Source organism: Pyrgilauda ruficollis, unplaced genomic scaffold (genome assembly GCF_017590135.1).
Source record: "Pyrgilauda ruficollis isolate IOZ18807 unplaced genomic scaffold, ASM1759013v1 scaffold1, whole genome shotgun sequence".
NCBI lineage: Eukaryota > Metazoa > Chordata > Aves > Passeriformes > Passeridae > Pyrgilauda > Pyrgilauda ruficollis.
In genome coordinates this window covers 10,594,591-10,621,047 of record NW_024508100.1, presented here as the reverse complement: position 1 = coordinate 10,621,047, position 26,457 = coordinate 10,594,591, and the positions used below count along the sequence as shown (strand labels likewise).

Genomic DNA, 26,457 nt, shown 5'->3' with positions numbered 1-26,457 from the left:
TATTTTTCCCCCTTTTTTTTTTTTTTTTTTTTTTTTTTTTTTTTTTTTTTTTTTTTTCCTGTAGCAACATGACATTTTAGTTTGAATTAATCCACAATTTTGCTGGAAAAAAATTTGCAAGCTTCACTTTGTATTAGAAAGCAGCTGCAGAGTAGAGCCCATGTTTTCAGGTTGTGCTCAGCATGCTTTGTTGGCATAATCCAGAAGCATGGGGAGCAGAAATAGCGTAGCCACCAGGCCTGCATCAGAGTGCAGCACTGCTCCTCTGCCCTCACCTCTTAGGCGACTAACTTCACATAAATGAAAATTATTTTATTTAATTCTCCTCATCATTATGCAAACAAAATTTCTGCTGTTTAAGTGGAGATCCATGAGAGGCCAATGTTTGTGAATAATGTCTGAAATAATGGGGGGGGGAGAGTAATTTGAACATATTTATATAGTAGTGTATTAATGCAGTGTAGAAACGTTGACTTTATGCAAAGATGTTTTTTCTATGGTGAAAAACCAACTTTGTAGGATTGTTCTTTTCTATTATCTATTCCTCTTCTCTATAATGGATGCTCACAACAGAACAATTTTGGACTGGTGTTTTCTGCATTTTATTCCAGCATCTTTTATATCTGTCATATAATAAAAGTATGAATTGGTTTCTACCAAGTTTAGTCTTACATGGTGTTAGGTTTTTTAAACAAATAAGTCAGCTCTCTATTCACTGCAGTAACTGGCACACAAATCTGTTTCCAGATCCTGAGTTGAGTTTGCAATGCTGAAGTTAAAAAAACATATTCTTGGTTGTGAGATATGTACAAATTATTTGAAAGTCAGGGAGATATTTCAAATACATATGAATACAGTAGTATATTTCCATGCTCACACTGCAAGGTAGAGTATCTTATTTTTTTTGTGCTGAGTCCTCTTTGACTTAATGAGTTTGAAGTATATCAGATTAAATTAGTTTTCCCACATTAAGTGCTTTCTGTATGTTTTTAAAATTTGGTAGATTTTGAAAAAATACATTTAATTTTTCAAAGAAGCACTTTGAATTGCATGGTCATATACGTATTAGGATATAAGAACATCAGGTTATTTATCAGGAATCATTCTCTTGGATTTCAACAGGGATTCTTATTGGGAGACTTGTGCTGTAACCCTGTCAAGCACTGCTGATAAATAAAAGTTGTTGCTAAAACTTTAGAAAAGAGCTTCCCACTTTGAATTTCTCTCAGAGTTCTGCAGGAAAACATGTTCCAAGAGAAATTTTTAATATGCTTTCAGCCTAAGAAAATAAAGCCTATATATATTTTCCTGTAAATAAATTAAGAGGTTTTAGGGTGGCACCTGGGGCGCGGGGCTCCCTGCTCTGTCACTGTACTTGGATGTCAATAGCTGTCAGTAGCTCTCACTTTCGTGTCTAATTGTATGCAACCATAACTTCTGTGGCTTTCCACCTATTTATTTTTGGATGTAGGTGTGATGGACCAGGGCAAGGATTGTGCCACACTTGGGGTTTTTTTACCTTTTTTTCTTAGGTTTCTAGTTTGTCTGTTGTTAAGCAATGATATTGGTCTGGGTGGGCATTTGGGTTCATCCTGTGTGGTGGTTGTTGTGTTTTTTGGTCAGGCTGTCCCTGAAATTGTCCAAACAGTGGCAGTTCAAGACTGTCATGGAAACTGTATCTTACCTATGGTAGTTCCAGAAATCACAGTGAGTCATTGTAGAAAAACTGTTCCAAGAAGATAATATAATGGTTCTCTAAGAAATGTGAAAAAACATATCATACAGCTAAAAGGTGGTTGTTTCAACTTCAGCACAGATTTCTTGTAGTACTTATTACCGACATTACCTTTTTCAAGTTAAGAGGATTTTGCATTACTTGAATAAAATTTTATTTAAAACTACATATAATGTGTGTTCTGACTGAAGCTTATAAACCTGCTACATTGCTTGCCCTTTCTGAAATGGCTTCTTTATTATTTCATGTTATTTTGTCAGACATCTGATTTGTATAAGTGAACACAAGGCACTTACCTTCATTTTAAGGGTAATAAACAAGACACACTTTTAAAACCAACAAAACATGTTTAAATAGTAGACTATTTTTTAATTATCTTGTCTGCTGTGTTCAATACCATTTTTACTTTCACTGCAGTTAGCTTCCATGAGCTTGAAAGAGAAAGAGAGTGGGAAAGCAAGCTTTGCTGCTGAAAAAAAAATCAAAGCCAACCTCCAACAGCTTTTTGAAAAAGAGTGTTCTGGTTGTTATAAAACATGTATATAACTGACAGCTGATATTATCCACTGGTGAGATATTGTTCATACATCTACAGCATAACATTACCAGAAAAATCATGCTGGTTATCAATCCACATGTGCTCAATGCAGTTTGAGGATTTTGAGAATGCCATGTATATCTTTTATCATGTTACTGTAACCCCTCACCTCCCACCAGTTCTCCAGACACACACCCCACTACGTTATCTCCCCTTTGATGCACGTATCAACCCATTTCACCTCTGATATTTTTCACCTGAATGTAGACCATGCTGTGATGCTTGACTGACAGTGGTTGAGCACGAAGTCCTGTGCTGTCTTTTTCCTTCACATGGCCCGCCTGTGGGTTTCAGTCTTGCCAGGAAAAGAATTCTTACAGTGTTGAGGAGGTCAGTTGTGCCTGTGGGGCAAATGCCTGTATGAGCTTGTTTTCCCCCCACACACCAAGCTGACCAGATGCTGTGTGGCCATTTTCATGTCTCAGCCCAAAACAATATATGCTCCTTCTTCACAGGAATGGCTTCCTCAGACCTGATGCTGAGCTGTGCAAACATGTAACTTTGGAGTTGCTCGATATTGGTGTCTGCCTACAATATGCTTTTCGGAAACATCCATGGCTATGTTTGCACTGTACCAGCCACAGTGAAGAAATAGCTTTGACTACTTAAGCTAGCTGCCATAAGTACTGGTAGTGCTGTCTCTCAGTAGAAGGGAGCTTGTGGAGAGCTGCAGAATGCATCCAAGAAGTAAATTCTGTGGGAGCTAAACTCTGAGGTCCCAGCAGTCTGTGCTTGTCCTCAGACTTCACATCATGAATGGTATCCTCAGGCTTTTCATTGGGCATGGTGGTGATGACATGAGGTGCTATTCTGGCAGATACAAACTGGACTGAAACCAAAAATAGAATTTATCATAGTTGCAGCTAATTGAAGGTGCCTGATGTTGCTGATTTTGCCTGGACGAAAATCAAGAACTTTAGAAGTAGAAAAGTCCTCCACTACACATGGTACACATGGTACTCTGTCTCAGTCACTCACAGCTTCTCTTCCAACATTTCTAAGGGTGAAAGTGCATTTTTCAGATCGGTACTTTCTCAGTTGTTTAGTCTTCCCACATATAGACTGCACATGTTGAACAGTATTTCTAGAATACATGTAAGACTTTTTCCTGCCTCAGCTTGCCATCTCAGTGTGGCTCAGAGGAGAGACTGGACATGAGAAATTGGTAGAATTATATTTGTAGACTTCTGTCTCCAGGAAAATTTCACTCCAGAAAATATAGCACAACAGATTTCTATGTGCTTTTGTAGCAATAACTGGAATATTTATACAATTTCGGGGTAGGAATGGGGAAAGGGAAGGGAGATCCCCAGCATAACAACCAAGTTCTTAGCAAGTGGTAATTGGTGTGGTTCTAGTGAATTGCCTAATTTTCACTGAACTGTTTGATTTAGACCAATAAAAGATGAATCAAGTCAATGGCTGTGAAATATGTGGGTTGGTCACTTAACCCACCACCAGCATGAACACACCACAGAAAGGCAGACACCTTTTTCTGCAGCACCCAAGCTTTGGTTTTGAGGTTTCTGTCTAGGTTCTGGTTCAGACCAGCTTGGGTACCTGCCTAAAAGGATTGTGGCAGTATGTGAGGGTATGACCAGTATCACTTTATCTTAACATCATTTTGCTTATGTTTTTACATAATTTTTTTTTTTCTCATGCTGTGTTTAGCATTCTGCTAGGTCAGATGAAGTCAGAGATCAGGGGTGTGCTTGATTTAATACAACTGGATGCTTTCCCTGGTTTTTGTCCCTTCCTTTTGGTGTCCTGTCATTTTAAATTTATGGTTTTGCCTTTATTTCTTGAGACAACTTTTCTGGATATCATTTTCTCTTCTGTGTTGGTCCTTTATGCTGGTACAGATTGCATTTGTTCATCTAAAATGCCTGTCCTGCACAATTTCCATCATTTTTACAGTCTTACATTTTGTCATTTTCTGCTTGAGTTTGGTTGTGGTTTGTTATGTTTTGACAGTGGTTTGTCATACAGCTGTGAATAACCTCTTTGGTTTGCTTTTAAAACTTTCTTCTGTGCAGTTGTTGAACAAAGTTAACTGAACTACTCTTTCTTCAAACTGAATGATTAGCACAGACAGAAGTGTGAGTGGCTGTATACTGCAAGCAGGCAAACCATTTGTTCTGGCTTTATTTGCATTCAGACTGTAGAATTTTTATGCAAACACAAATACTCTCTTTTCTAAATTTTCATCGTGGGAGTGGTGGTTTTGATTTATAAGACATGAAAGCTTTAGATTTAAAACTGGAGCTTCCTCATCTAAGGTATATCTTTTTGTCAGTGGAACAAGAACATGGGTAACCCACCCATTTCTCACCTCCAGCTTAAAAAAACAGCTTGGACTGTATGCTTCCTGATAAATCTGCCTGCCATGACAAATTCTGAATTTTTTAATGTCGAGTAAGAGTCTGGCCTACTCTGTACTACTAGAAATCTAATTAATTTGTTTAAACAATAAATTATATGGGCTCTGAGTTTTCATTTTAGGATCTAATAGCAGGCTCCCTAAGTTATTAGTGTTGTCAATGGATACAGAGAAAAAAAAAAATAAAGCTTGAAGCTGGTGTGGAACTGTGCAGGGCTGGTGCTCTGCTATTTGTGCTTCAGCTTGAGACGCTGGTTATGAGACCTGCAGGAAAGGAGCAGAGAGTTGAAGTTGACTGTGAGCCAGCAATGTGCCACTGCAGCAAAGAAATCAACAGCCTCCTGGGCTGCATGAGGCAGAGTTTGAGGGATGTGGTGGAGGTGATCTTTCCCTCAGCACTGGAGAGACAGATCTGGTGTAGGATAGTCAGTTTGGACTCGCCATTTAGAAGCAAGACATGGATATACTGGAGTGAGTCAGAAACGAGACGTGAATGTGATTAAGGGCTTGGAGGATTTGCAATGTGAGAAGTGGCTGGGAGAGTTGAGACTCTGCAGCCTGGAGAAGCTTATAATGTGTGTAAATATATGATGGGGACAGAGTAAAGAATATAGAATCAGACTTTTCAGTATTGTGGAGTGTAATGCAAGAGGCAGTGAGTACAAAGTGCAGCACAGAAAATTCCATTTAAACACAACAAAAACTGTTTTCTTTCAAAGGCGGTCAAACACTTGCACAAGTTACCCAGAGAGGTTGTGAAGGCTTCATCTTTGGAGGTACTAAAAACCCAATTGGACACAGCCCTAGACAAGCCACTGCAGATGCCCCTTCTCTGAGTGGAGGATGGGATTATTTCGAGAGGTGCTCTCCAAGTCCAGGTGCTATCTTGTGAAAGGGGTCTTGGACTCTGCTGCTTGCTCTCTGCATTCCCTGGTCTAGATTCTCTTAGCCTGAGGCTGAAATAATAGAGATCTGATGAATGAATTTTGTACTGAGCAGTTCTTTAAAGACTCATGGTCAGCTACCAGTGTTATAAGAAAAAGGTTGGGAGGAGATTTTGTTGTAGGCTGGCTGAAACTTAATTAAAAATTACTTTCATGAAGTTTAGCTTTGTGCTGAGACATATAGGGGATTTTATAGTTCTTTTCTCAATGTTTTTACCAAAATGAACCATAGTGAAATATTGTCTCTGGAGGAATTAAGGATTTAAGACTGAGTTGCAGCTTATGTGTCTATTGAGAATAAGGGTCATAAGGTGCAGGGAGTAAAGCTGAGGTCCCATTGTCATAGTTTCTGTTACTTGCTCTTGACTCAAGTGTGTTTTAGAGGATTGAAGTGCTGGTTACACTCTTTTGAGAAAAGGAAATACACTGTCAAGTGAATCAAATTTTACACGCAAATCCTCACCAGGGTAAAATGTTGTTAGAAAATGCTGGAAAAAGGGCACAGTCAGATCTAACACAATGATTGAATTACACAGCCTAGAAGGAATTGGAAAGCAAAAATCTATACATTTGCAACCTTATAAGCTTTAATATTTTAGGTTATAGCCTTTAAATGTAGGCAATCTTGTAGATATAAAATAAATAAGATACTGCAGATAGATACCATGAAAGTGAAATGGATCTAAACAAAACCATTGGGTTCTGGTTATGGGCAGGATTCAATTCACTCAGTAAAAATACTGAATCCATGTTACACATCCGACTTTGTAATTGTGACACAAAATAGAGAACAAAGGCAAATTGGTTAGAAACATTAGATTTCTACAATATCCAGAAAGTGATGTGTAGATAATTAAAAGTAAAACCATAATTTTAAGTACATGGGGAGAATATATACGTAATATGCTAATTTTACTCCTCAAAAGGTGTGCTTTTGCAATATGGAGGTAGTATTTCCACTCTCTTCCAAATTTCATGGTGTTTAAAATTTAAGTGTGTAGATTATGCAGATGTTTTTGGAATGTGCAAATACAATGTAGCATATTACTAGTATAATACTATTAAAAGTACACTAGTGTACTCTAATATTGTATATCCTTATTACTATTGGACAGATTTTATATCGTACTTTTACTTAATATTTAATTAGTATAAATAACTAGAAATTTCTATACATGGAAATTAATTATACATTCTAATTTTTATTCTAAAAGTAATCTACATGATAGAAACCCAATCTTACACACTAGATAGGGATTAAAAAAGGACAGGTCTGTGTGTGCCAGATTCTGCCTTGGATGTGGGTGGATTAATCAACATGGCCCACATGTCTCTGAGGCAGAATTTGGACGTATTAGACTGCCTTTTCGCTGCCTTCCGTGCCACACTATCAAATCTGACAGTAGCTTTTCCTAGGAATTGACAGATTTGTGTTGTTTGGGTCTGAATGCACTCAGCAGACAAGGTGTTGCAGAGCTGGAGGAGCAGTCCCATGAGCATCCTGCTTTGCAGCTCTTCCAGAGCTGGAGATTTGCTGTTGTCCAGCTTCAGAGAGGGATCCCTCCCTGCTCATCCCAGCCAGATGGACTGTGTCTGGAAGAGAGCACAGCTGATGTGCTCTTTCACTGGGACAATTTTGGGCAAATAGAAATACAGGCAGAGCAACAGCAGTGATACCACTATGTAACTCCATGAAGTTTTGCTCTGTGTGTACCGGTTTGTTTACTTCAGTTACACAAACATATGTAAATGAACATTCCAAGCCCTGGCCCACACAGATGTTAGTTAGCTGTGCCCACAGATGTCAATTAACAATAACAGAAAGCTCATGCTCTCTCTTGCAGTGCCCAGAAAGGTTCATTTGCAATCAATGGGCTGTTGTCTCCTGGCTTCCCTAGTCCCTGCATCTGGCTGAGGAGAGTTAGTTACATCTCCATTTAATTACTGAGATCCAACTGTGATAATCTCTCAAGCAAGAGACTCTCATAGTCTGCCTAGAGCTTTATGGGACAGCTCAACATTTTGTGTTGGGAGCCAAAAAAAACCCCACAGCCCCAACCAGCAGAGTTCCTCAAGCCCAGCTATAGAATGTTGATGAGATAATCAGCTGCAGGCAGCACCAGAGATTCCAGAGCTCCTTTGAGCTATAGGCAGAGGGTGTTTTTTTTCATTCTGTTGCTGATTCTGTGGAACTTTTAAGGGCTTTTTATCTTTTATATTTTTTTTAGGTTTATTTGTTTCTGTTTTATTACTTATTTTATAACCTAGCTTTAATTAAAGACAGAGGACTTGACAGGATTCAAGCTGCAAAAACCCAGCCTGAAAGCAATAAAACCAATATTTTTACTTCACTGATTAACACTTCCATTGTTCTTTGCTGCACCAACTTGGCAGTTATTTTACGTGGTATATATGCTAAATCCAAATGTCTGATCCTGAGAGCTTCTACTGTAAATGCAGCACATGAGCAGTTCAGTGAGCAGGGAGGGGTTTGCTACCAAGCCCTGCTTCTGCAAAGAGGCTGTGACCCTTCATTCTGTAGAGGGGCCATTGAGATTTTGTCAGCCTATCTTTGGCACACAAAGGGAGGAAATGTTCTTCTACTATTCCTATCCCACAAATAATACCAGTTTCCTGTGAACTAGAAAAACATGTTTACTTTCTAATGTACTCAAATCTTCCTTGGGGGAAAAAACCCCAACCATTCAGCAGTACCATCACCACCACACTGTGTGGTGGTACCAAAATTATATTGTAAACTATTTTTTTAAACTATGGCTTTCTACCCATAGCTCATTTAAGGCTTGGAAAAACCCTGAACTTCACAAGTTATGGATAATCCCATCTGGAGATCATTGGACTTTTTGGCTCGGTTTGGGATGGAAAAATAATTCTAGAGTTAAACATATTCCTAACAGAACTAAGTGTTTTATGCTCAGGCAAACATATCTAAAAGGGAAAATAAACTAAAGAAACAGGGTGAGAAAGGAACATCCTAAACATCATTGTTGCATGGCCAGGCCAAAAGGAGGAGTGTGACATCAGTGCATCCCTCCTTGAGAGGCAGGCCTTGGGCTGCTTAATATGTCAGAGGGTTTCATTCTGTTCTTTAGAATTTCCCATGTGTGCTACTTGAGGAATTACATATAATATAACTGTTACTGACCTATAAAGCTTGTTGCCTATGTTCGTAGATTGAACTAATTGATTTCTAGACCACTCATATTCGGGAGAGGGTGTCACAAATCTATCTTACTTCAATTCTAAAATTACTTTTTTGTCTCTGATTCTTGGAAAAGTTACATGGAATCATATTTAGCCAGTCTGTCACAGTAAAACATAAGCTAATGTTACATCATGCCAGTGGATGACAGAATTCTTTTTTTGTGCAAAATATTAATTTCTGATATGCCTTTCTTATAGACATTTTCATATAAAAAACTATTTCTTGTTGTTAAATCCAGCTGATCTTTGTCACTTTGCTTTGCTATCTGGGCAACTGCAAGCAAAATCAAAAAAGATTAAGTAGCAGTTCCCACTTCTCATAAGAACTCCTCCTTCAGCTAGGGAGGAATGCTGCCCAGGACAAAATGATCAATTAAAGCATCATTCCAGTGATCTGGAATTAATGCCTGAATGCTGAGGAGCAGGTGATTTTTCCTTCTAGTATATACAGTATCTTGCAATGTGGGATGTCAGATTTCATACTATTAAATGGTCTTTTTTGGGTAATGAGACATAAAAGCCTGTTATTATTTGTATAGATGAAAGTATTTTTTCCGTGTTACAAAAGTATTGCAAGTTTGTTTTAAAATGTTTAAAAATCTGTATGCTTTGGAGTAGGGTTTCTCACCTTTGTGGTATGGGTATCCCTTTGTCCTCTTTGTGGAAATCTGACTGAATGTAACAGATTTCTACATATTTTGGGGGAAAGAAAGGTACCCATTCTCAGGTATTCAGTGCAGACTTTACTAGAGTTTGACAGCTGCAATTTCCAAGGTCTCCCTTCCCAGGAACAGAGCTCAGTGGGGCATCCACATGCCAACTACACAGAGAAACTTGATATTTTGCAGGTCAGGGCTATGTAGAATCATGGTCATTTCCATTACAAAACCCACAAGGCAGGCTCAGCCAGTGGTGCATGCAAGAGCAGGAAACCCTTTCTTCTACACTGCTGGCAGATGTGCCTGGGATCCAGGTGGCCTTATGGAGGAAGGAACTTGACCTGAATGTAGAGGAAAGAAAAGGGAAGAGGATGGGGAGAAAAAGAAGGGTAAAAAGCAGGACCAAATGCCATTGATATGATAGAGGAGAGAGAAGCAGTAACTAGGAAATGAAAGAAGAAGATGGAGGATGATTGAGTAAGGAAAAGTTGGGAGTCAAAGAGAAAAATACAGGGAATGGGAATATGTTTGGTTGTGTAAGGGTACACAGAGGAAAGAGGTCCTCTTGACTGGTCTCTGGCTGATGAGAAGCTGAAGGAAGCCAGGAAAGATGGGATTAATTTGGGGAAAGAATCTGCTGTTAAAAGGAGACAGAGTGGGAAAACGTGCAGAGAGAGAATGTGGTGGGGGTAACCCACAAAATCAAGATCCAGAAGGAGTGCTTAGGCTGCTGAGACAGGGAGACTGGGAAAAGCAGCTGTGGAAGCCTGGCTGGGTAGGAAGGGCACTGAAAAAGTGGGTGTGAAGTTGGCATTTTGGGCAGTGTGGAGGAAAATGAGGAAACTGAGACTAAATAATGAAATTAAGAAGAATGAAAAAATAATGAAGATTTAGGGTAGGTTATTGAGTTTCCTTGAGCCAAAGTAAAAGAGGCATCATTTGAGGAGCAGGAGAAGCCAAGGAGATACTGGGAGTTGAACAGTGAGCTTGGACGATAAGCAACCAACCATAAGCTGAGAAAACAGAGAACTGGACCATGGGGGTGGGTGAGGAAAAAGACTGGAGAAAGAATGAAGCCCTGACATTGAGAAAGGAAATTCTAAGAACTTCTCCATACTCAAACTGCTTCTGCAAATGCTCAGCTCAGAGCTCCTTTAGCTAAGATCTGTATGCTAGCTCTGCAGGCTCCATGTGATGCTCATTTAGGGAAGAGTGGTGTGGTAGGGAGGAACCCTACAAAACTCCGCACAGACACACAATCTTCCACATGTATTCTGTGGACTAAAAGCCAAGCTCTAAAATATGAAGGAATTCCAATAAAGCACATAAAGCTTCATTCAGCAATTGGATGTGCTATAGACTATACTTTCCATTATTGCTGTGACTGACACTGGGGAATTGCAAACCCAAGACCAGGCTGGCATACAGCTTGCTCTGTGCTCTGCAAGGGGTGCATTCATTTCACTGGCATAAGGATGGCTGGACCACATCCTGAAGTGGCCACAAGTATCGAGTTGTTCCACGGTTCTGCCTTCACATTGTTTGGGGTCCTCCTAGAAAGTATTCTGCTCTCTCTAGCAGAAGATACGTGGTGCTGCTGAAATCTTGTTGACATGTACAGTGGCAGGCACAGGTGGAGTGTGTGCATCCACATGTGAGTGCATCCATATACTACCAGTAGGGAAAGAAAAGCACCATTGCCATGTTCCCATTCTTTTTTTCAGGAAAGGATTGTATGTATGCATGCAGCAGAGCAGGGAGTGCACACACATCTGTGCTTGCATACACATCTACACAATTATGTCTTGGAAGAGAAAAATTCAAAGAATTGTCCTTTGCACTAAAAAGTGTACAAATTTTGGGATGATCTCTAGGCCTCATAAGAGTTATTCCACAGCCCTTTGTTGTTCTTGGAAATTCCATTTCCTGCACAAAAACTTTTGTTACTGCTGTAGAGTTTCATGTTTATCCTAGAAATGAAATGATAATTTTAAGCCATTGAGTGCTTTGGGAAGAGAACCAAAACCTTGAACATGCTTCAGTGTTTCATGGGAAAGCTGAGGAGAGGTCTTCTCATTAACACAGGTTTCCATTACTGTTTCTTCTGGAGCTGAATATTTACCTATAAACATATACACTGGATATTTGCATCAGTTATTTTCAGTTCTGCAGACTGACAGAGTCTGCAAGTGCATCTGTCATGGAAAATGAGGTTCCATGGAGCACATCCTTGTGTGCACCTCTACTCCTCTTCATCCTTTTGGTCTCCCACTTTGTTCTCAGCAGTAGCATATCCCTGTGGCAAGCATAGATAACACTTACCAGGAAATAACTTTTATTAAAAATGCTTACTATTAATAAGAATAAATTATTTAATGTATTTCTAGCTTCATTTAATGTGTTATAGCTGTAAATACAGGGCAAAAAGCAACACCACATGACCATGCTACCTTGGGAACAGTCTATAAACTGCAGTTAAATAATTTCAAGATATTTATGCAGTGCATAAGTCACATGAATAGAGGTTTATCACAATCAGTAGGAATGCTGGATTTTCATATCACCCATTTGCTGCTTAAGATGATTAGCAGGAAATTTAATTTGCACTAATTAGCCTTAGGGGAGCAAGAAATTAACTTGATGGGTAAATTTCACTTTTTACTATATACCACACCAACATGAAGAAATTTGAGTTAAACCATGAATTAAATCCTATTCTAATACACTGGACTTCAGTTTTTGTAAATTAAATTAAAAGACTGCAAAAATTATTACATGCATGGTTACTGGGTGGGGTTTTTTAGGATCTACAGTTGTACAATAGTCTTTCAATGTATCCACTGAATTGTCATCTACTTCCAGAGAATGTGGTATATTTTTGTACATTAAAGTATATTGATATGTGATATTACAGCAAAAGCTTTTACAAGTCCTAATTTTCTCTATTTGCATATTTTCATTACACAATATGCATTATGACTGCCTATTCAATATTTCACATTGCAATGCACAGAACAAAAACAGTATTCACAGAACTACTGTGAAAATTCCCTATTTTTTAATTTGCAACACCCATTTGCAAATGCATTTTTAGGTTCAGGAGCCTTTGTTCATATGCTGGCAAAATTTCAATGAAAATAGTTTTTTTAGAAATCACTCTCAAAAGTATACAGCAAATGAGGGAGGCATGAGTCACCACATAGTCCTAATAGAAAAATTAGACTTAGGAACTAATAAACTCTAATCTTGCCTTGGATGGTGACTTTTCTACCTCATTCTTCCAAGAGACTATTTAGATTGCTTGGTTTTTCCCTGTAAAATGAAGGTAATTTTTATGTATCCACCACTCAAAATTACTGTGGATTGATTAATGCTTGCAAAGCAATGAGTCATCTGGTATGGAAATATCCATCTATTATAAACTGAAATGTTCTCTTATACCAGGCTGTGGTTACATTCAAATTTATCGGTAAAGAAGGAGATGGAAAGCATCAGTTGCATATGAGATAATTGCCTTTGATATCAGTGCTGCTGCTAGTTTGTGCATCTGAAGCACACTCAAAAGCTCACTCTCACTACATTTTGCAATTAGACCTTGCAAAACTTGCCTAAAACTACTACTGAAGTGAGAGATGTGACTTCAGTGAGTTTTGCCTGACTAAATAATTCTGAATTGGGTTCCTTCAGTCCATAGTTTGGGGTTTAAGTGGTGCATGTAAGGGAGTTCAGGTGTCTGCTCAGGCTTTTGAGCCCATGACATAAATACTGGTCTAAAGAGAGATCTCAGGTAGATCTGTGGGTAGTCATACATAACATTCTAGTTTTCCATTTTCAGGTCCTCCTTCAATCCCCAGTACTCTGATTTCTCAGTAGAAGCCCTCCTGTGGAATCAAGAGTGCATGTGCATCTGTGTGTGCACATGTATGGGTGGGTAAATATAAATATACATGTGCCCACACACAAAAAAAACATATATGTGTACACAAGCCCCTTATATAAAAGTGCTTTGCTTTTTTGGGTGTAGAAGTATATTTCTGTCAATACTCACCACTTGTATTTATACACTTATGGGTAATATTCAGCTTTCAGTAGTAATTGACATCATGTGGGTTTTTGTGTAATAATTACTTTGGGACAAAAAAAACCTTGCAGATGGTTTCAAGAGTGACTCTAACTTGCCATCAATGTAAAAAGATTAAATATGATGAGCCCACTGAATGGAGTCAGCCATTTTCATTGATTTCTGTGGGAGCAGGCACAACTTTGTCTCTACAAAAGGGAGAGAACATGTATTATATTCATTAAATGAAAGTTTGATTTCATTGCACTTAAAATTATTCATGTGCTGTTAGCAAATGGTTTGAGATTTTTATAACCTAGAGCATTTGCTGAATTCTGCTTTGTATTTTCCTCACAGCAATTGGAAGAACCCTCATTCCTCGTTATTTTAGCACTGTCTTTGAAGGAGGTGTAACAGACCTGTATTACATTCTCAAGCACTCAAAAGAGTCATACCACAACTCATCCATCACAGTGGACTGTGATCAATGCACCATGGTCACTCAGCATGGAAAACCCATGTTTACCAAGGTAACAGGGAAGACTCAATAAAGCATGTTGTTGGTTTTTGGTTTTCTTTTCCAGTGTGTATAAGGGTGAAGAATATTGGCTGTTGAATTTTTCTGGTAGACTGAGATGATTTCTAATATTGAAAACCCTTGGAGCCATTTAATTACTGTTTTCTATATTCATTATGTGACTGGAAGATTCTGTGGGTATCTCCTGTAGTTCTCCCAGAAAGATTGCAAGAAAAGCACATAATGCCAGGTTGCCAGAACTATCAGTTTTCTGTGAATTAAATTCACATAAATTCTTTTTCTCTAGGTTTGATTTTAAAGAAACAATGAGATTTCACATTGCTGGTACCTACCATTTGGGATGGTATGCATTACATTTGATACTTACCTATTACAAGGACTATAAATCTCTAGGAAAATACTGATTTAATACAGTAGGATGCCAGTCCAGAAGGCAATGAAGTCAATGGAAGGAGTAAAGGGAAACACGCTCTGGATAAAACAGTTAGTGAATATTTAGTATTTGTAATTGATAGTGAATTATCTTCATGCATGGGGCACATCCAGTCCTGTAATTAAAATGGATGCCATATATGTATCTAAAAAAGCAGTACCAAAAGGGTGAAAAATAAAAATTAAAACAAAATTTTTCTCATATTAAAAAAAAATAAAAATCAGTAAACTTGTTCCAAAGTGGATAAGTTTTAATACATTAACAGTAAATAATGATAACAGGAAATATTGATTTTCCATCTTGTACCATCTTTAACTTTTTCATAAAGAAAAGAACAAAGGGAGAAGGGGAAGCAGGAGAAGGTAGCTAATCTGTGTTGCCCTTGAATTGCAGGACCGTGGAGGTTTTAATTTTAAGTCCCTGGCTACTGACAGCATCATGACCAGGGTTACATGGCTTATGCTGTTTTAGCTTGTATGTGAGTCCCATCCCCTCGCAGGTCCTGCTCTGCCATCTCCCCTGGGTGGGGCTCAGAGGGAGAAGGAGCTGCTGGTGTGTGGTGCACTGGTGAGCCAGGACGTGTGAGCCCATCCAGCCCCTGGCTTACACAGACACAGACAGACAGAGAAGAGACCAGATATTCCTATTGGCACCTCTTTGTACCTCACTGCTCATGAGGAGCTGTGAGTCCTGGCCAGGTGCAGGAGATGTGCCAAAGTTACACAGTAGCTGCTTCATTGCTGAGCTCCTTGCAGTGATCTCTGTGTCTTTCCCCTTTGTGTTAGCTTTAATGCAATAGCAAATAAAAGGGGGTTGGTGGGGTTTTTTTGTTTTTTTTTTTTAACCAGTAAATACATAATGCTTTTCTCAATTCAATTAGATTATTTTACTTATTGTGGCAGCACATGACAGTGTTGTTATTTAGGAAAGCAAGTTAGCAGTATGGACTGGGCTGGGTGCCCCCTCGTGTGAGAGGGCCACAGTTGCCTCCCGTGGCACTGTCCTGTTGTGTGCACTGGGTCTCTGTCTGCTGCAGTGTCCCTGGCAGTGCACGGCTTGCCTCAGCCTTCACATTTCTCTGGCAGATTCCAATATAAACCTGTGTTCTGCAAGAAGAGTTCAGGTGGGAATGTGGTTTGGATTCTAGGAGAAAAATTAGGAGCATTTAATGCCTGCTTATTTAAAATACAACTTTTTAGTAAGAGCAAATCTGAAATAAAGCACAGTAGTTGGTGGAAAAGGGGAGAAGAAATAATACTCTCTCTCAGAAATAAGTTAGAGCTGAATGTTGTCTCAGCTGTGCCTATTTAACTTCTAGCAGAGATACCAAGGGCACAGATCTTGTACCCAAAGGTAAATTCCTACTCTCACAGCATCAGTGATGGGGCAAATCAGACTTTCCATAATAAGCACCACTGCAATGGGCTGTGTAGCTCCTTGGATCATATCTGAATTTGACCCTCTGAAACTATCATGGGGGGAAGGAGCTAATGCAAAAATACAAGCTGTTTCAGTTTCACAAGTAAATTCTATGCTGTAAATTCACTAACTTCTAATGCAACAGACTAACCCACTTTTCATTATGTATTGAATCAAGAATCCACAGACTCAAGAATCAAATGTATGTTATTCATTTCAACATTTTGCTAGTTAGAACAACACTGCATGCAGCAGTATTGGACGAATATATAAAATGGCATTTCCAATTCTTTTGAAACAAATGTGGCCAGAACATGCCTAGCAGTAAGAATATGTATAATCCAGCTTGTCTTTAGAGGCTAAAAGGTCCTTGTAAAATGTCACACACAAAAAATAGTTTTATCAAGATATAAATAAATAGTATAAAGAATTTATAGTAGTTCAATGACATAAATAAAATGTTAAAATACTGAAGCCAAGGCCACTATTTTTTACCTAGAAGATGCTCCACTTTTTTCTTCAGGCAGATGAAAGTTTTATGAGTCCTCTTAAGTCCCTGTTTTCACTGTGTTTACTCCAACTCTGGCACTCCCACTTCACGTGTAGGCAAATTGTTTTTCTACAGTGATCAATGATTATGTTTCCCAGTGGAATGGCAGGAGTGGGCATTACCTTCCCCACCAAAGCTGTGAGTGCCCCATGTGCTCACTACTCACTTCCTTCTCCCAGGAGTGCAGCCATCAGCTGGATTTTATTGGTGAAGCCCTAAAAAATCAGTGAATCTAATCCTTACTAATAATATCAGGCATTGCCCAGATTTGCGTAAGCTTTAGCTTTCTTTTAAAGCAACAATTCTTGTTTGAGAGGTGGTAGTTAATAAAGGGGGAACACTTCTAAAGATGCCAAGTGTTAGGAGAATGAGATTGTGAGCAAGAAGGCGCAGGACCAAAGTTGGTTTTCACAGGCACCAGCCGTTGAAATTCCTACAATTAATAAGTGCAGTGAAGGGGTTAAAAAGCTATTGGTTAGTTTGAGAAATGTTCTTTTTTAGTTTTTTCCTGGCCTAGTCTAGAGCAACCACGTGATACACTGAATGCCTGCCAGCCTCTTTCTTGTTGATCCTCCGGAGACCATCTGTGCTGGGGGCATTGATTAGAGTGTGTCTGCTGGGATTACATCTTTTCTGTTGCCATGCCAACTAATCAGCTGATTTTGGTTACCACAGAAACAAAATGTCAGAGCTCACAGTACGGTAACATGAATTCAGCACAACAGAAAATGTTTTCTTAATTGGAGACCCTTTTGATTTTTTGGATTCTATGTAAAAGGCAGCTTTCAGGAAAAAATAGCCCTTTTAAAATAAGAACTGTGCCAGTTTTATTTATTAAAAGCAATGTGTAAAATTCTACTTTACGTAAGGAAATTAAATTCCTTTATAAGATGTATAAATTTTTACCACTGTAATATGAAGAATGTGTTTTTCTATTAAAATTTGTTAATGCCAGTGCCTAAAATCTGCTGAGAGCTTTGGTGGTGTGAGCTTAAGAAAAGAAACATTTGAGAAGCCACTGATGTTATTATGAAAAAAATTGTTTTAAACCTGAAATATTTTCACATTAACTGATCAGTAACCAGGATCTTTGGCCTCAACACAGCACCAGTAATACAAAATATTTTCCTTCTATAAATCTTTATGTGTGTGCATGTGTACTGTGTAATTTCTCATCTTAGTGCAAGTGATGTGAAAATCAAAGGTGAAACATCAGGCACATTAAATATCTGAAGGCATCACTAAGGTGTGTTGGAAAGGGCAGATGAGAACCTGTTGCAAGGTTTTCCTTCACAGGTCTACAGGAATTTGTCTATATAGTATGCCTGTTAAAATTACCTATGTGTTTTAGCAGAAACAATAAGGAGGAAAAATTGTAAGGACATTAAATGAACTGTTAACCAAAAAAGCCACACGTTGACCAAGTGAGAGCTGGCCAAGTCTGAGTTGCAGCTTTTAAAAAGGCTCAACACAGCTGAATCTGGGATGGTTATTTTTCAATCAAATACTAGTTGTATTAAAATTAAGGTTGCAGAAGCCCTCTCTTTTGAAAGCCATTACACCCTGTTTCCACAGTATCTCTGTACCCTGCACTTACAAGTTTACTATGAGCAGGGATTGTAAGTCTAAATCTACAATTAAAAAAAAAATCAACAGTGGTAGTTGATTTTCAAATCAGACATAATTTTCAATACTCCACAGTATCTTCAGTCAAGATACCATGCTGGGCTTGTGTTTTTCACTTTAAAGAAGACCACAACCATGTACCTTTGCCACAAAAAATTGTGGAGGGTTATTTAAAAGTGCCCAGTAATTTGTTTTATTTTTCATTTATAGGTAGTACCCACTTGTTGCACTTATTCCTCCTATATTTTCTGTCCTTTCTTAGACAAGATTCCTCACAAAGCTGTGTGAGCCACTTTCTGTGGAAGTAGCTTCATTGTCTGGCTCTCCTCTGCTCCCCTCACTCTCAAACCTGTGAGCAATGCAGCTCATAGAGCCCCATGGCAGGCACCAGCCTGGCTTTCCTTGGAAGGGGGGATTAATAAAGTTAGGTAAGAGGTGGTGGGGTTTTTTTGTTAAAACAAAACAAAACAAAAAAACAAACAAACAAAAAAAAACCCAAAAAAACCCCCAAAAAACAAAACCTCCAAAGAATCTCACCACAAAAAACAAACCCAACAGAAGAAAATGCTTGGAAAAAAAATATTATGAAAAAAGTTATGAAAAATGATGGAAAAAACCCCAGGTTTGGCCACAGGCATTCAGGGTGCTGCCTAATCCAGCTGGACATGAGAGAAAAGTTTATATGCCACGCTTTGGTAAGTCCAAAACAGGTTGGGAATGACTGGTTCAGCAACTTGCCATCAAGTGCACTCAGTTGCACCCAGTCCCCTCCACTGCAAGGTTCAGTCATTAATTAGCAGTAGCAAACCATGAGGAAAAGAGAATTGATGCAATAAATAAGATTTAGCACACAATATTCTATGTTTGTAAAATGCTATAAAATCTATAGCATTATAAGTTACTGTTTCTGAGGTAAGGCCTATGAAGTAATTTTCCCACATTCGTTTTTTCTCCCCAAGAGGATGAAAAACAATTAATCTAGCAGAGATGAACAATAGAATTCTGCTCTGATATTTTTGAATGTTGTTTAATCGATGATACAATAGCAATGAAAACAAAATTCCTGGGAATTTATTTCATGCATTTTATGTATTCTAGGTATGCACAGAAGGACGTCTTATCTTGGAGTTTACTTTTGATGACCTTATGAGAATAAAAACATGGCACTTTACTATTAGACAATACAGAGAATTAGTCCCACGCAGCATTCTAGCCATGCATGTAAGTAATCCTTTATTCATTTGACCTAATGCAAAGAGATGAGATTAGGTTTATGAAGAACTCCGGCAAATTTCACACCCAAGGCAATTAACTATAAATATTTTGGTTTGCCTGAAACTACATCTATTCACAAGTTCTTACATCTCTCCCTTGTTTTTCAGTGCTCTATTATTGCCACTGTTGGTATGTTTTCATTCTATTTTAGCACATAATTCTCTTTTTAATCCCTTTTGGTGGTCTGTATGATTTGGGTCCAAAATCTCTTCTTATCGACCTGAACTACACTAAAGTCTGTGAATTTTCACTGTTGCAGAATGATAAGTTTTAAATGAAGCAAACTGATGTTACCCTTGCATAGACAGAAGATAAGAAATTGCCATATATTTACTTAGAAACCTTTAGAATTTTAATGCAGACCTTCTTTTTGTTTCACATTTCACAACTTGCTTTTGTTATTGAATGAAAACACACACAATGAAACATTAAAGGATTAAATATTCTACAAGTTAAAGTCAAAATATAATAAGATAAATTGTAGAGAAACAAAGAACATACTTTTATTGACACTTTCATTTCTTCACCATAGACCCACTCCTACTAGTAGTGCCCTGATATACAAAATCAATTGCAGGACTATGGTTTTATAAAAGGTAAGAACACAGACACAGAGATGTTCCTTTATTCTGACATCAAGTTACTTAGATATCCACAGATAAAAATATATTAATAGTGAGGAATTTTATATAGCTTAAGCTGAACCTTTTTTTAAAGTGCTATTACAAGCCTGAAGAAAACACCTTTGAAAACCCACCCCAGCATTTCTGTCCCAGGATTATCTGCTCTTTTAGGGAGCTGATCAACCGAGCTCTTCAACAGTCTCCCATTAAGGGAGAATGAGGATGGCCCTGATTGACATTATGCATTTAGGGGGCTGCTAAATAGAGAGTGGAAGCAGGTTAGACAGCAACCAGCAGGTATTAATTTTAGTGATGAGATTGATCTCATTTTAAAGAGGAGGCTGGTCTCACAGGTAAAGCTCCTGGCTAGGGTCAGGGAAGGACTATACTTGCATTTTTCCCCATTTAATCCTGGGAAAATAACTTAGATCAGAAGGTGTGCTTAATGTCACATATTTGATGAGGTCCTTCTGCTGCAGTTTCTTATGCAAAAAAAGAAAATTATGTTTTTTATTCCTGCCCTTTTCTGTCTCATCTCCTGGGACTCACAGCCAACAAATAGAAGGCTCAAAGTGTACTGCAATCCCTCAGGAAGCTCTTTGGTCACTTCCATGACCAGACCTCTTAGGTCTGTCTCTTGAATGGGTGGTCAGGGATTAAAGGAACATATTGGAAAACAGTCTTTAGTCTGCTCCAATATCATAATGCTTTATATTTTCCTGTGCATATAGAACTCTAGTTTATTACATACATTTAGCATCAGTGTGTAATTTTTCCATAGCAGTGGCACTGCTTTTCAGGGAACCCTCCCTGTATTCCACTGAGCACATAGGAAAAATACCCTAATGAAAAGCAAAGTGAAAATTCTTTTTTCCTTTGTTGTTTAGGCACAAGACCCTCAGGTGCTGGAGCAGCTGTCCAAAAACATCACTCGAATGGGTCTGACAAACTTCACCCTCAACTACCTCAGGGTAAGCATACCATAGCTATTTTTTGTGAGCATTTTTTAAAAGGTACTGTTGGCTTTGAGTCAAGATAATGAGAGCAGAGCCTGTGTTGATCAGGTAGGAAATTGACCTAACCCTTAATGAGGGTGGAGGAAAAACAAAGACTACTGCAGTAGAGATGTAGCTGATAACAATAGGCTAGTAAAAAGGCTGAGAATTTTATCATTCACTCCAAGCCTTGTGTGAGTAGCCCCTCTTTTTAACAGTCTTTCCTCTCAGTTTTGAGTAATGCCTTTATTTTGTTGTAAGCACAAAATTCCCAGTATTTTTCCTCTCTGTTTCACTGTGCCTGAGAAAATGGCAGCTAATTCTTATTAAAAGCTGCCTGTCTTCAGATTTTCAACCTTGCCACCTCTCCCAGGCAGAGGCAGGGCTGAGGGAAGGTTCAGCTCCAGCCCTGTTTGCAGCAGTCCCTCAAAGCAGTCCTCCCTTCACATGCCTCTGGGAGCCTGAGCTTCCTCCTTAGCCTTGCACTGAATCGAGTGTGGTTTTTACGATTAAATAATGCATTTGTTCCCATTGCTTTTTGACCCTTAAAGTGCATTCAAAGTTTAGATGTTTATTTTTATTTTTGAAAGTGTTCCCTGGTGTGGGCTTACAATACATACACAGAAATACAGATTTGTAGAGTTCATATTTCAAGCTTAAAAATCAGATTTTTCCTATTTTTGATGTGCCGTCTGTGGATAAAATGAGGCAAATTGCACAATGATACACAAGCTAACATGGCCAGGACTATCTGGTTTTATTCCTTTTAATTTTATGAGTAGTTATTCAAGGTACTTTTTTAAGATAACACAAACTCTAGAAAATGCAGCTATTTTCAGCCTAATGTAGAGCTGTACCTAAGTGTGCAATTTAGCTGTACTTGATTCAGTTCTATGAACCTTGTAATGTCTTCCCTATGGATGGATGGAGTCCTGTCCCCAGAGTGTTTTGAACTCCAGGGAGACAGTGTGCAGAATGCACACCAAAATGCTGCCGAGATCTCTCTCACTGTATCCCTACAGTTTATTGGTAGCCTGTGGTTGTACTTACTCTCCCAACAGCATAAGCCATTGCTGATTGTTGCTTATGTGGTGTTAATGTAAAAATTACTGTTCAAATTACAGCCTGAGTTGTGCAGGGCAGGTCTGGTCTATTGTAAATGAAAGAAGAATATGGTGTAAAACCTCAGAGGAATAATACATTGCATTAGGATTTTTCCATGTGTAAATGTAAGATTAACATGTCCATGTAATGCACATTGCATTCTCGTGCTTAGTTTAGTTTGTGATTTGGTACACAGAGAAGCTCTTGTGCTCTGGCAACCCTACAGCCATGCTGTCAGTATTTTGTGGTGGGGCATCCTGGAGCATGTCCTCGAGAAAATCCCACTGGGAATTCCTCCTCAGTCACGGCAAGTTTTGCATTACATGTCATGCATTACATGCTTGTGGCAAACTGGGCAGAAAGTGGCTGACTTAGGTAGGAGATTTCCGTGGTTTCTTTGCAAACCGTCCAGTGGCACCAGGCACTGACCACATCTGGGGTGTTTGCTACCCTGGGTGTGGCGGAATGTGGTGTCACACACTTGGGCTGGCCCCCAGCAGCCCCCATGAGGCTCCCAGGGCCAGGCGAATCCGCAGCATCGCCCCTGTCACCGACCCTTCTGCGTCCTCCGAGGTGTCATCTGTGACTGCTGGATGTGACAGTGCGAATGGCAAAGGCAGGGCTCCGGTTAGGAGGCAGCTGCCATCAGGTACTCGTGCTGCTCCCTCTGTTAGCATCAAAAAAAAAAGCAAGAAAGGAAGAGGGAGAGGGAGAAGGAGGAAAAAAAAACCTCAGAAAAAGAAAACTGGGATCAAGATAAGCACTAGGGAGATGAGCAGTGAAGTGGGAGGGGATGAAAAGATAAAGTCTTACTTTTTTTCTTCTTCCAGACTAGTTTGGTTAGCTTAACAGACGACATTAGATCTCTGGGTGCAAAGCTTCTTCTGGCTCCTGCTGTGGTGATTCCAAGAGGAAATTTTTTTTTTCTCAAGCCAATCTTTACATGTCTCTTTTTCTTGTGGTGAGGGATTGATCATTCTGCTCTTTTTTCGAGATGTTCGGCTCATCATGACAGTGTGTATTACATGGTGTATTTCCATTTTGATTTGCTTCTTTTCCAGTTACTTTCCTCTGTTAATTTTAACATGAAAATATTTTCCGAGCTCATGCACTAAAAATCATGTGCTAAAATAATGTGGTAAATCTACTTAGATTTAAGGTGTTCTGTTTTGTGGGTTTTTAAGTCAGCATTTTATGATATTTTATTCAGTCTTCCCGGTGTTTAGTAATTAGCACTGTTGCATGATTTTGAATAGGGATCAGAAACTAAGCATAAAAATTATTTTCTTTTTTTCTGCTGCACACAGCAAAGGCTTGTGATACTCATAAGCAAAAACTTCAGTGATGGGCGGAATTAATCATTTTTATTCTCCAGCGTGCACACAGCAGCAAGCTGTGCTGCAGTTTCTTTAAAAGCAGAATTTAAACCTGAATTTCAGATGGTTGTGATATAAAGGCATAGCCTGTGTTTTTTGGGCTCTAGATATCACAGAATGCTAAATCATTGCTAGTTGGGATAATTGCAGTTGCTGGCATGTAAACCTCCATTCCTGAGTGCCACATGCTTGTAGGGCCACAGCTTTGGATGTGTGCCCTGGTTTGTCTTCGTTCACTGCAAGTAAAGCTGTCCAGCGTAGAAGAATATTGATTTTTTTAAATCGTATATAATACAAATTTAAAATATATCTTCTTGGAACCTGGAAATGAATTTTTTTTCTCCTATGTCAATTGCCAAATGGGCTTTCTCTCTGTTTTCTCTGGCTCTGTATAAAACCATAGGCTTACTTTCTTTCTAGTTACGAGTTTGTTTTGTTCCAGCATAATTGATTACCTCATCAATGGGTCAGCGTATTTTGCTGTAGCTGCTGACTAGAAGTTGAATAGGCTGTCTCAGAAATAATAAGCAAAACCTTGTAGGTTTTAAATTAATATCAAGCTTTTTAAAATGCAATTTCTTATCAAGTCATCAAGAAGTAGATATTACGAACTATCAGATAATAAGGCCAAGACCTCGTCTCAGTCAGTATGAGTCCAGGAACAAACAAGAATCCTGTACATACTTTGAAGGTGAAGATAACATTGAGAAGAACAGTTTCCACCAAGCTACAATAATTTAGTTCCCACATTACCTTATTTTTTTTCTAATTTTTTAGTTGCTGAGCTATTTTATCTATATCTTCAATGCATAGTGGATTTGAATGTACTCTAAAAACAATAGCTCTATACTAAGCAGCATTATTGAAAATTTGGAACTCAGCTATTTCTTGTTGCCATCTATAAAATGATACATTCTCTTAAAATTTCTGAAATTATTAAAAAGTCAGCCCCTACTGTCATTTAAGCAGGATTACCTGGCCTGAGCCTTGAAAGATAATTTTATCTTGCCCAGCTGGTTTTCAAAATTTGCCTCTGCTTCCTTGGGCTGGCTGGGCTGGCGTGACTTCTTGGAGCTCTTCCCCAGATGTATCTGCTGCATCCTCCCCACACTGAGGTCTGCTCTGGTGGCCAGTTTATTGATGTTAATGCAGCTAAATCTGCACCTGCCCCTTGCAAAGTCAGAGTTAGCACGGCAGAGCGCTCCTGCTCTGCGTCAGGAGAGGTGTCTCGGCAGGGGAATGCGCACTCCCATTGCCCCTTACATCCTGTATGACTCTATTAACCAGGGCTTGCTTATCTGAGATACAAATTATCCAATTTGTTTGTTCTCTATATAAGACAATAATGAGGTGTTGCTATTGCTACACAGAGGACAATATTTTCTAAGTCCTCTCTTTCACTAATTTAGTTCCTCACTAGACATTTTTGGATTTCTTCTGCTGGGAGGATAATGTAAATTATTTAATGGGACACAAATTTCTAAAGGCACTACTTACACTGTAATCAAAAGCCGTTTGTATGTATAACCACTGCATACACAAAATTTTATTTTCCACATGCAAAATAGACACACATGCAACACTTTCCTTTAATGTGCAGGGAAATTTGATTTTCTAAGTATGGTTTCAAGCACGGGAAAGATATGAGCTGAAATAATTTTTGAAATATTTTGCTCCTAATCCACAACAGTTTGTGGCAGCTATCTGGCCAATATTTTATGGCTGTTGGTGTATCTTCAGTGAAGAGGGAGAAAGTTTACATGCATACATGTTAAGGATGCAAAGTCAGCTGCTTGGGGAAGAATAAATGCTATACTTATAGTCACACGTGCAATATGAACTCATTTCCCTTTGTGAGTTATGTTGTGTTGTCGTCATCATCAAATGGCATCATCAGGCAGTGCAGGCAGTGCATGGGCTAACTAGCCCTCACTCAGTAGCAACTGCTCCAGTGCTACTCATTTTCTTGTAGGGTCTTCCCCAGTATCATTCTGCTGCCCAGGGAAGTGCTGGAGTCGCAATTCCTGGAGGTATTTAAAAGACCTGTGGAGGTGGCACTTAGGAACATGGCTTAGTGGTGGCCTTGCACTGCTGGGTTAACGGCTGGGCTCAATGATCTTAGAAGTGTTTCCCAACCTAAATGACTCTCTGATTTCATCTCAGCTGCAAACCTTAATGGCTGCATGGCTTCCCCCAGCTAAGCAGGCATTGTCTGCATTCCGGTGCACACGTGTGGCATTAGGGCACATGGATGAGCACTGGGGCAGTCTGAGGGGACAGCTAAAGGGAAGTGCACTTTCTGAGAAAGTAAGGGCCTGATTTTGCATAACACTTGGGATTTCACCTTGTCCCATATACTAACAACAAAACTATTGCTATTGGATGCAGTCTGTTGTCTAAGGCTGGCTATGTATTTGAAAAAGTAGATGGTGTTTCTGGAAACACGCTAGTGAAAATTCTTTTTCCATGACTGAGTATCACAGTGGAGCTTGGGAACAAGGGCAGTTTGTCAAAGCAGCACTGGGCTACTCTAAAGCCTATCCTTTCTTGTTCTGCAGTCCCCTGCTTCTGCCATGTTTCCATGTCTTCAGTAGCTACAAGTGAATCCCTACACAAAGGAACTTCATTCGTTTGTGCTGTGCACTGAATGGGGAGTACTAGGGAAATGGAAGATGTGCTCAGGTGCTATATCCTACTGGATGTGAATAAGAAGTTTTAAGGGCTTTCAAGCACTCAAAGAAGGGGGTTTAGATCATTTAATCATTTTGGTGACTTTCATATGAAAGCTGTCAAAATTTTAAAGAATCCTCTGTGCTGTAGATGGTGAAAGCAGACTACAATATTTTGTAGTCTTAATTCCTGTAAAAAATTGAATTTTGCAATCTAAACCAATCGATCTTGGGGTAGCTCTCCACAG

The 26,457-nt window shown here is 39.0% G+C and overlaps 1 protein-coding gene across 10 annotated transcripts in view; it reads left to right on the top strand.

Annotated features, from left to right (window-relative positions):
* The window catches only part of LDB2 (LIM domain binding 2), a 212,288-nt gene that overhangs the window by 146,082 nt on the left and 39,749 nt on the right, over positions 1–26,457 (top strand). For all 10 annotated transcript variants that reach the window (XM_041480365.1, XM_041480448.1, XM_041480289.1 and 7 more), the window contains 3 exons: positions 13,959–14,131; positions 19,266–19,388; positions 20,953–21,036. In XM_041480365.1, coding sequence (XP_041336299.1) covers positions 13,959–14,131; positions 19,266–19,388; positions 20,953–21,036 — 380 coding nt within the window. The remainder of the gene's footprint in view (positions 1–13,958; positions 14,132–19,265; positions 19,389–20,952; positions 21,037–26,457) is intronic.